This window comes from Olea europaea, unplaced genomic scaffold (assembly GCF_002742605.1).
Source record: "Olea europaea var. sylvestris unplaced genomic scaffold, O_europaea_v1 scaffold1199, whole genome shotgun sequence".
NCBI lineage: Eukaryota > Viridiplantae > Streptophyta > Magnoliopsida > Lamiales > Oleaceae > Olea > Olea europaea.
In genome coordinates, this window is record NW_019229408.1 from 56956 (window position 1) to 68815 (window position 11860).

At 31.5% G+C, this 11860-nt stretch overlaps 1 protein-coding gene across 1 annotated transcript; it reads left to right on the forward strand.

Moving 5' to 3' along the window:
• Positions 1 to 329: 329 nt before the first annotated feature.
• On the forward strand, positions 330 to 2321 carry LOC111374051 (transcription repressor OFP7-like). Its single transcript, XM_022996670.1, has 2 exons — positions 330 to 804; positions 1882 to 2321. Exons 1-2 carry the CDS (start codon positions 393 to 395, stop codon positions 2280 to 2282), a joined length of 813 nt encoding a protein of 270 aa, XP_022852438.1. The 5' UTR covers positions 330 to 392; the 3' UTR covers positions 2283 to 2321.
• The last annotated feature ends 9539 nt before the right edge of the window (positions 2322 to 11860 follow it).

The window sequence follows — 11860 nt, forward strand, 5'->3', positions numbered from 1 at the left end:
AAAAAACGCAGAGGTGGAGGGGCCTCCATTACCCATATCCGCCCCACCTCGTACTAGACCCAATTACCCGATTAAGCGGGTAATTCCCACCCAAAATAGGTATTGGGTTCGATAGTATTTTTGCCATCCGTATTTATATTTTGAATATGTAAATTCAAAATAACTCTAGTTAAAAAGTTATTTCAGTTGAAGAAAACACATAGTATTGATGAAGAAGAAATAATAATCAATGAGAAAGAATGAGTAATCTTTGATTATAAAAAAGAGGATCATATTTTGAAAAATTCTAAACAATGTCACTATATATATATATATTTTATAAATTTTTCTCATATGAGAAATTTCTCCCTCTATCTCTGTGTGTTCGTGCGCGTGTATAAGAATATGTGGACATGATGGATGATCGAGATTCAATGGCCAAATATCCCAAGTTTCGAGTTTCTCTTTCTTCCTTCCAATTATGTCGTTCCACAAAGCCTTCTTCTTTACCTATAACTCCATTGCCAAGAACTCTCTCTCCTGTAAATTCCAAGGCATTTGATATTGCTTATCCCATCATCATTCCAAATCCTCCACCGTCCACACCAAATCATGACCTCAATGTTGTGGGATCGAAGATCATGCCACTTGATCTTGTGTGTCAATCAAGATCATGCACAGTTTGCGTAGCACCTGATCATTTCTACAAGAAAGATGGGCATCGTCGGAATTCTGATGGCATCAATGCATTGCCTATTGCACCTCCACCAGCTGGAAAAAAGAAGAAAACCCGAAGAAAGAAATCGAAACCTAGTTTTAGAGAAGGTACTGACATTATCTCGTCTGTAAACTTACTCTTGACGTTAGAGAGTGAACCGGTTTTTTCTATAAACCCCCTTTCTTTCTCTTTTTCTTTCTTTTTTCTTTCTTTTTTTTTTTTTTAAACTACATGCACATTTTTCATAATATAGAAGATTTTCTTGAGACTTGATCTTAGACCACCATATTTAAACGTTTAAGCTTTTAAGAAAGATACATTTATTTATTTATTTATTTATAATATTTAATTTTTATTTTTATATCTCTATCGTGTACGTGCTATATTCATTTTTTTTTCCATTTTATAATTAAAGGCATGATATATACATAATTTTCATAAATAGGTGATGGTAAATTTGATCTCATAGGTTGAATTTTTGTAGGTTATGAAACTGTATGGAGATTCCTCGTTGAAAAACATAAGCTGTTGTTTATAAAGAGTATTTTATATATTATAGAGAGTTTTTATAAATTTAGAGAGCCAAAATTTTAAGCACTTCAATAATGCTCTTTATTTTAACTTTTCATTTCATTGTCATCAAGAAATATTTATTGATTTCTTCTTATATTTTATTTAGCATAATTTTTTATATCTTAATGACGAATCAGCTTAAGCCCATTTTTAGGCTCCATTTTATTCAAAATGCAATTTCTCTCTCTCTCTCTTTTTTTTTTTAATCACACATTTTCTAATAAAATAATATTACATGTAAGTTCAAAATTTTTTCTTCTTTTTTACTACACATTTTTCAAAAAATCAATATTCCAAAATATATATTTCCCCAAAAATACATTTTCATGGAGCCCAAACAAGGGCTAAATATGTTTTGAATAGTTTAAGAGGTAGAATATTGAAATCTGTAACATATTAAATGCAATCTTACTTAAGAATATAGAGTGAATTTCACTTTCTAAATTTAGAGAGCCAAAACTCACTCTCTATTTCAAAAGGTTAAAATAGGAAATCTTTTTGAACTTACTTATAAAGAGCATGTTATATTTAGAGAGTCGCCTGAGATATGACATGTGTTTATTTATACAAATATAGTGTTCTACTGAAAGCCTGATTTTCCTCTCATACAGGCATTGATTCTTCCTGTAATTCGAATGCCCCATTAGAGAAGACAAGTGAGGACTCCCTCAATGGAAATATGAAAAGGGAGCCAAAGAATGTAAAGGTTCGGGGATCAAAAAATGGCTGGAAAACCACAACCGTCAGGACAAATTCGGAAAGGATGATGCCATGTACGATCAATGGTAAGATGAGTAAGAGCTTTGCTGTTTTGAAGAAATCCTTGAACCCTTATGAGGATTTCAAGAAATCAATGTTAGAAATGATAATGGAGAATGAAATGTTTGAAGCCGTGGAACTGGAGCAGCTTTTGCAGTGCTTTCTCTCTCTAAATTCACAGCATCATCATACAGTAATTGTTAAGGCATTTACAGAGATTTTGGAGGACTTCTTCACTGCGTCGTCAAACTAATCTGAGAAAAAAAATGTAATATGTTATATGTGTACGTTATTATTATTATTATTTTTTTTTTTCCTCCCCTTTTACTTTTTATTTTGTTGATGCTGTTATTCATTGTTATTTTAACTATTAGGAAAATTAGGGTTGACGTTCCTTAACCCCTTTCAATTAATTAATTATAGTCAGTGTTCTAAAAGGCGCAATGCGTGGCGATACAATAATGCCAAGCTAATGGCAATGCGAGATTAGGCGAGACAAAAAGCGTTTTCATATTTTAATATTATTTTAAATTTTTAATCAATAAAAAATTATTTAATTATTATAAGTTTTAACTCAAAAAAAAAAAAACAATTTATTAATGTGTTCATTGGCGCCTTAGCCACACTTCGCATCTGTTGACCGCGTCCGTTGACCACCAAATAAGGCGCCAAACAACTTTGCTTGTCACCTTAGCCTCATCTCGCGCCAATTTTAGAGATTATATAGTTAAAATGTAAGAAAAAAATTGAATTTACTTGTAATACCATTTTATTGAGGAGGATGCTTGGCATAATCATCTTGTCTCTCCTGCCACACCTCACTCCGCCCCAACCCCTTTGGACACTGTTCTAGTTAATCTTTCTGACCCCATCAAAACATTATGCAATTCTATTGACTGACATTTTTCCAATCAAATTTATGGGTAGAATTGTTGGAATTTAGTGGTGTTAATGAAATCAGATTATCGCATATCATATATGTAGTTTAGATATCGATTTTAAACATATTTTATATGCAATATACTGTATATGCAGTTTATCGTATTTGCAGGCAGCTTACCGTATATGCAGCTTACCGTATTTTGCAGCCTACCGTATTTGCAAGCAACTTATCATATTTGTACCTTATCATATTTGTAGCTTACCGTATATACTGCTTGTCGTACATGCATTTGATCGTATTTGCAAATATTTTCTTTACCCTTTTCATATATATCGTATTTTCACATACCGTATTTTCACTTAAACATAGAAATACCGTATATGTAACTTACATATACTAAATTGCATTTACCAACTGTTAGCAAGAAAATTCAAATATAATTTTTTTTCTTTTTCTATTTTTATTTTTAACATAAATATAATAAACAAGTAAACTGCAAATATATAAATCAAGTAAATTGCAAACGTGTAAATCGCTAAATAAATAAATCTACAAGAATAAATTGCAAAGATGTAATTGCAAAATAAATAAATAGCAAATGAATTTTCAACCCGAAGCTTGTGCGAACACAATTTCATTAAAAAAGATTCGGCCCTCACCGTTAATGCTTGAGGTCTAATCTGAGCATCTATTTCCCAAAATACAACGGTAAAATCTGAAGAATCTGAGCACCACTACTCAGACGAACTGATTTAGCGTCTGAACAATATCACCACCAAGACGAAAATTGTATATGCAAACAGAATAATATGCAGACGACCGAACAGTGTAATTTTGTGTGTTTTCGACGGAGAGTTTTTCCTATGTGCTAGAACTGCTGGAAAAATGACCTTGATATAAGTTTAAATCCGCCTATTAACTCCATAGTAATAAACACTGAAGTTGCTTCAATCTTTGGGAGTTTTGGCAATTTCAGGAAACTCAAAGGTCGGTTGTTTTTTACAAGACCTGAACACTTCAAACGGGCCAATTTTTGCTCCGTTCGGTCCGACATTCGTGTACGCAAGTCGTGCCCGCACATAAGTTCAAGGTTCGAAGGATATTTCGGTTTATGATTTGCACCCCCTGCGTGCGCACGTGGAGAGAGTCTCTATACTACACATGATTACACCCTTTCAATGTACAACCATTTTTAAAATGGTTCTTGCTTTCATATTTTTCCTATGTGGGACAAACTCATTTTTCCCACATAAACTATCTTCTAATGGTCAACTTTGAGTTCCAATTTCTCATTCACCCGAATTTCATTTTTGGCAAGTAAATATATGATGTCGATACTCTCACGGAGTAGAACACGGATCAACTTTGATCTTCCAAATTTGACCAATGGATCCCACAGAAAAGTGTGCCAAAATTGAGCCATTTACTCATATTTTCCAACAAGAATTTCTTGACCTTCATTTGCATTTTTGAGATATGTACCAGTTTGCAATGTTTTAATCTTCATCGTGGATCTCAGGAACGATGGGGGACGATTTTCAAAGACTGGCAGTGGAGATGTTTTCACAGTTGGTGATGGTTCTGTCATGATGTGTGGTGGCTAAGGGAAAGTAACAATTAACAAGGGGGAGTTGTTGGTAGTGGTGAGGAATTGGGTGTCCTTGGTCGCCAGTGGCGAATTTAGGGGACTCTCAGCCCATTTCAATTTTTTTAGCGTAAAATTTTTCTTTTTATAAATAAAAGAAAATTATGTGTAATTTTTTTTCCCCATTTTTTTAACATATTAGAGTAAGGTTACAAAAGTCATTTTACTAACAATTTGAGATTTTGAATAATCGGATTCTTTCAACTATGGACGCAAAATCACAAGTTCATATCGGTTAAGATATATAATCACCCTTCTGAAGTTATGAAGCAATAACCACACTAAAATAGTTAGACCTCAACCCAAATTTTTCACTTAACTATTTATGAGTATGGCAAGTGGATTATAATCGAATCGCTCGTACTATGAGTGGCAATGAGTTGACCCAACTTGGCCTTTAGCTCGTGAGCCTCATGGATCGAATCGAGTTGCTTTTGTTTTTTAAGAAATTATAAGACAAGCCAAAAATGAGTTAAAAAGGAGTTATTACATGAATACAAAACTAGCTGTCCACGATGCGGTACATTCATCTTGTGGAAAAAAAATAATAAAAAAATAAAGCTAATTTCGAAGGAGCTCAAGTCGCTCATGGACTAAGCCAAGATAAACTAGAAAGGAAAGTTTGTGAGTAGCTCGACCTATTTGTCACCCCCATCGAAGTGTCAAAAATAGAGATGAACACATAAGAAAAAATTATTCCTTCTACAATATCGATTTTGATCAAGAAATTATAGAAAAAAATCCCAAATTTTAAAAATTTCTTGTCAAAACAATCCATTGAACTCTGGTAGACCAAAACATATTTAGGCACAAATTAAACAAGACAATTACATGCCAGGGGCATATTATGGATAATAGAAGCCGGCCACCTCTGAAATACACTGAAGTAAAAGGTGGCACCTCACGACGAGAGTACCACTTAGGTAGTAAGTGATATCACCTCGAAAGACCCACTTCAAAAAAGTGAGATCACATTGGAATAGATGGTCAATTACTGTGGAGGAGGTGACAAATCACCCCAATTGGCTACTAGACAAATCATATTGCCAACAAATGTCTAGATAAGCCTAGTATCTTTTATTTGGTCATTGAAATCATCTATAAGAGACTCATGGTGATCTTGATTTGAGTTTATAACATTTGTCTAAATCTCTAAATACTTGCTTTTCTTTCATCTATGCAATGATCTTAAATTATAGTCTATCAAGAAGATCTTACCATAAAGAAATTTAATCGAGCAATCTAAACAATGTGAAGCTCCTATTAGAGTCCGTTGCATTACCAGTAAGACACAAACATATTTCTTTGTTTATGGATTGATCAACGGATACTATGAATTTTTATTTAGATCCTCTTGCACTCAATATTGTAACATAATAGATTTTAAATAATCATACATATTAATCAAATTAACATACAATTTAATTATTACGAATTTCATTAAGAAAAATTAATCTAAATAAATTAACCAAGGGAAAATCGATGTTCGATTATATACGTCATATTCTTAGTTTCACAAGTGATGTCACATATAGATCTATATGTCATGATGTCTCAAATGACAATACTTGAAAAACAGTTTAAGCATTAATGAACAATAAATTATATTTATATGTTGTCCAAAAATAACTTAGCCCTTCCTTGAGCCTCATTTTTATCAAAAAATGAATTTTTGAATAGTGTATTGATGAGAAATGTGTGATTAAAAGATAAGGAATTGTTTTGAATTTACGTGTAATGTTATTTTATTAAAAAATATTTGATTGAAATAAGGTTAAAATACTATTAAAGAATTCATTTTTTTACAAAAAAAAAAATGTAGCTCAATAATTAAATTAAAAAACTAATTGGGCCCAAATTCAATATTTAATTTAAATCTTCATTCCAAAAATAATCAAACAATAACAATCCAAATAGCAATCAAACTCCACCATCATACTTGTAAAATAATTTTGAATCAACCCATCTAGATCTAACCTAATCTATATGAACATGGATTTTAACCCATTAAGATTGTTGCATAAACCTCAAGCAGATCCACAGATCTATGCAACGTATAGACCATCCATGTGCAAAAATAGTACCATGTCTACACGCCACTTGAATCATAATATTTTCTATTGTATAATTCTTAATATTCGTCGGGTCGTCTTCAAATCTTTAATTACTTTACAAAAATTACGAGAATTTAAGGGGTGTGTATTCAATTAAGACTTTTGAAAACTTTGATAGACTTTTTTGAAGTGATGACTATTGTGGATTTTGTGAATCTTTTATAAATTTGTATAGAATTAGTGGAAATATTTCATAAACTTCTATGGACTTTCATTTTACAATTTTGATAGACTTTTGTAGAATTCAAAAGATTTTTGAAAACTTTCATTTGAAATAGAATTCATGTTGATTTAGTTTAATGGTGTGAAATTTTCATATATGAGGTGTTAGTTCCCACAATTCCCCATCCTTCCCCTTCTTCCCATATAATAAAAAAAAAATTTGAAAAAATAAAAATTTAAGACCTTAATTAAATAAATAATAATAATAATAATAAAAGTTATACATATTTATGATTCAATATTATTAGTATAGTATACTTTTAAAAATAAATAAAAATCAATATATCTAAATTTAATTATAAATTTTTATAATTTAATAAAAAATAGTTATTTTCACAAGAAAAATGAATGAAAAAAAGCTACAAGAATCCAATTTAATTTTTTCCATAGAAAATAGTGATAAATAATAAGATAGAGAAAGAAAGATAAATGAAAATAAATATAATCAATAAAAAAAAAATTTTAATCATACATGTCTATAGAAATTTAAAGGGAAAAATGATTGAATTTTTATTTTATTTTTTTGGTGAAAAGTCTACCAAAATCTCGTGATTAATGAGAGACAAATTTTAAGATTTTATGTAAATATTTTTTTCTTAAAAGTAAGTACTCTAGAGACTTTTAAAGAAGTCTCTAAAAGTCATTAAAATTTGAATACCCCAAAACTTATGAAGACTTCTAAAAAGTTTTAATTGAGTACCGTAACTTTTAGAGACTTTTTAAAAGTTTATAGCAGTTTCAATTGAATATACAGTGACTTTTAAAGAGTCTAAAAAGTCTCAGTTGAATATCCCCAAACTTTTTAAATCTCAAAAAGTTATTAAAAATTTCAATTGAATACACTCCCTAAAATTTAAAAAAAAAATTACATCTGGATCTTGAAATCACAATTTTGAAATTGAAAAGCAAATTAAATTAAGATGATGAAATCTTAATGCATGTATCTTGTTAAAAGCTCTAAATAACAAATTATAATCAAGAAACTGGGCATAAATAGTTGTATCAAAATTTAAAATAATTTCATACATGCAATCATGATATAATTAATTATTTTTAAAGATCAATCAAATAGAAAGTGCAATCAAGATTTAGAAATAATAAGCACTTGAACGATTGAAATTGCTTTAATACAATTGTTAGAATTGTTGACATATGGTTAAGTTTAACGTCATAGGTTTGATCATAACCAAAAAAAAAAAATCTTAGTCAGCAATTGAATTTTAAGTGATCATAACGTTCAAAAATATATAGCCATCGAGATTATCATCATAAATTGGATTCACAATGAAGGTCAAGATCGAAGTCATAATATTGAGCAACAACTCGAGGCCATAATTTTTTTTCCATTGACAAGGTTTATAATATTCTCATACATGTACTCACTTTATAACACACATACACATACTTCTAGGGCCCATCCCTTCTATCTATAATAACAGCTACAAAAGATAAGGAATCCATGACAAATTTCATTCCTACGAGCACAAGTCTTATTTAGTAGTTTGACAACAAATTCTCCACTAGAACATTTTACAAAGGAATGTTCTCCTTCGAATCAATCCACCTAATATCCCTCTGCTAACTCAATATTTTTCATTAGTTTTTGTTGCACTGTAGGATATAAATGTGCTATTACTCTTCTCGTCTTATCATTCCTTGCTTTTATTCTCTTCAGAAGCTTATGTGCAAATCAATTAGCGTCATCAATATGGATTTCTCCCTTTCTTCACAGATAACATTGTTTAACACTTCACATAAATTGTTCGAAAGTATGTCACTCTTTACCTTTGTCCAAAATTAAGCCTTTCTACATTCACTTGGGTGCCTTTTCTTTAATGAATTATGCGTTGCAGGGCTTTTCTTCTCAATCTCGCCTATCTAAAACATTCAAGCAGGCACTATTGTCAACTTCACAGCCTTCCATGAGTATTCCTTCAAAATCAAACTCTTAAAATTAGTTCTGAATAAATTAGTTTACATTGTCTAACACAAAAACGATCTTCTGCCTTAGGGTACAAATCATCCGTTGAATTCTGTAAACCCTTTTGCCTATCTAACATAAAAGTCCATTAATTGTTATTCACAATCTACCTAAATATTGTAAAACCATTGCCAGTTAATAGCATTCTCTTCCTCCACTATAGCATATGCTACTGGGTAAATGAAACCATTAGCATCTAATATCACTGCCACAAACATCCGCCCTCCAAACGTCACTTTCAGTAAATATCCATCCAACCCTAATAGCTACCTGCAACCTGCTAAAAACCCTCTCTTGCAAGCTTCTAAACAAATATAAATACCTTGAAACTTTGAATCATGCATAGCAATAATGCATGTAGACTCGGGGTTGGTTTTCAAAATTTCAGCAGCAAAAGACCTAATCAATCCAAACTGGTGCTCGTTAGATCCTTGTATCATTACCCTTACATATCTTCTAGTCCTCCATTCCTTAACTTTAGTAATTGTCAATTTCATATTGTCCTTTTACTGCCTTTATAACGAGCCTTTGAAGGTATCTAAATATCTCTCTACTATGTATTTAATAGTGCAATGTCTATTTTTTTGTTCCTAACATATGTAAGTTAAGAGTTTTTATATTTTATTTGCACGCATCCTTTCTTCTTATTTCATGAAGTCCAAACCCTTCATTTATAACCTAATTTGCAATTGGGCTTGGGCGTGGGCTCTAAATTCATCATTAGGCTTGAATATAAAATTGCATCTAGATGCTCTGCCATGATTCCTTATAGCTTGTCTAAACTTCTCAATGTTTTTAAAATTGTTTTCCTACCTCGAATTATGGATGAACTTTTTCTTGACAACATAAACAAAGAAATGAAAAGTATTTTCTTCACTAGAAGAATGCCTATGTGCAACTCCTCACATGGACAATAAGCATCTCTTGACTCTAACTCTTCATCTCTAACAATAAAAAGATCGACAGTATGATATGCATTTAGTCCAACTAAAATTCGTTCATTTTCATTCTTATGATAATGAAAATCATCATCATTTGAATAAGTCAATTTGTATTCATCAATTACCATTTCCTCATTTTCAAGTCTAGTATCTGCAAAGAAATTGGTAATATTGTAATGCCAAAGAGATGCAAACTTATATAGCGGGGTAAGATGTATATTGCAGTACCTAAATGCCCACTGTAAATTATGAACTACCTAAATACTGGAGGATAGACTTATATAGCAGGCTAAGATTCATAAAAATTCTTGAAATTTTCAATAAACAACATGGTCCCTCTTCTCAAAACATGAACAACAACAAAGTGCTGACAAATTCATGAACTACTGATATAAAAAATGTCATGGACAGAAATTCCTCAATTTCATGAAAAGAATTTAAAAATATACCCGTTTGTTGTTCTTCTTCTACTGCCACCAAAAATGACAATATTATAGTTGCCTTTCATTTCAGGATATTGTATGCCCTTCTTGTTTATTATAATAAAGACACGAGTATGACATGGTTATAGCTCGATTTGGTTGTCTTTTTTGGGATAAGTCTAGATTTCTTATAAATTTGGGGAAGAGGGGGTTCAATTTTGGGAACGATTAGGAACTATTTTACTTTAGGATTGAATTGTTGAAAATCTTGATAGATTAGGTTTTAAATTGGGGAAATTAGAAAGGGAAAGATGATTCTTCCATATTCTTACAGAGAAGTCGCTATAATGCAAATGATTATATCCACTTGTTAATTTTTAACGGCGTTAGGGGCCACGTATGATTTTTATCTTTCACATGGACTTTTTTTGCCTAGTTGAATAGATATAATTGAAATGAGTGATGAATAGGTAATTTTTTTAAAAGTTGGTGAATAGTCAGTCCCCTTTATTTTTAGGTTAGCAAGTAGTAACTGTTAGAGTTCTAAAAAAAGGTGCCTAGACATGCCTACGAGCGAAGTAGACCTAAAACGCCTCTCCTCGCTTTTTTTTTCGCTCCTAGTTGTGTTTAGTGCGTGCTTTTTTAAAGCTTTTACGTTATTTTATGCTTTTAAACTTTTTTTTTTATGTTTTTTGACTTTTCCTTAATTATTAAATAATTTTTAGATTGATTTAAAATTTTAAAATAAGGAAAACAGTTTTTTACCCTCTTTTGTGCTTTTATGAACATTGACCGGAGACAATGTTTAACTCCTCTGGCACAACCCATTGGTGAAGGAGAACTTGCCGAAAGGAAAGTAGTGTCGTTAGAAGCGTCGGTTAAATATTCAATCCTGAGTCCAGGATCCAACCTGGATACAAACCCTGGCGGTAGGAGAAAATAGTGGGCCATCTTTCCAAAATGACTGTTGACCATTCTTTTTAATAAAAAAGGAAAAACTATTAAAACCATAACAAACATTGAAAAGCCATTTATACTCTCACAAGGTTCCAAAGAAAAAGAAGAGGTTTTCCACTGTAAGTGTTATGCCCTAAATCCAATCGATTTAGGTTGTAAACGCTTTTAATATATTTAATGCATTTGATTTTGGCGAGATCTATTATTTATTTAAATTAATTTTGTAATAAATGATATTAAATAATAGAATTCAAAGACCCAATTTTTAGGTAATCTGTTAATCACAAGGAGTTGTGATTGTGAGATACAAATTACATATAATTGGATCTTGAATAAACCATGGTCGTAAGTAATAACGAGATACGGATATCGTTAATAGAGTTAGACCATCACGTGTGGCATTTCTTACTTATGAAGTAAGTAGCTGATCTCACGAGCTAAAGTGTGGTGACATTTAAATGAACATGTGGATGTTTTGTTGTAGAACAAAACATTGGAGACCCGCTAAGAGATTCCACATGGATAACTATCTGAGTGTCAGTGGCTAATCTCTAACGTTCGGTAGTGGGATTGATCCTTTGACTTGAGGTCGTCATAGTACCCTATATGAGGACAGTCATACTTTGGCGGTGTTGGATGTTGCTCTGAAAGGGGCCGCTAATACGA

Bases quoted from the DNA above. Each gene is read 5' to 3' on its own strand.
- LOC111374051 (XM_022996670.1), top strand. From the start codon at position 393: ATGATGGATGATCGAGATTCAATGGCCAAATATCCCAAGTTTCGAGTT. The intron at 805-1,881 runs GTACTGACATTA...CCTCTCATACAG, and splicing joins GAAACCTAGTTTTAGAGAAG to GCATTGATTCTTCCTGTAAT.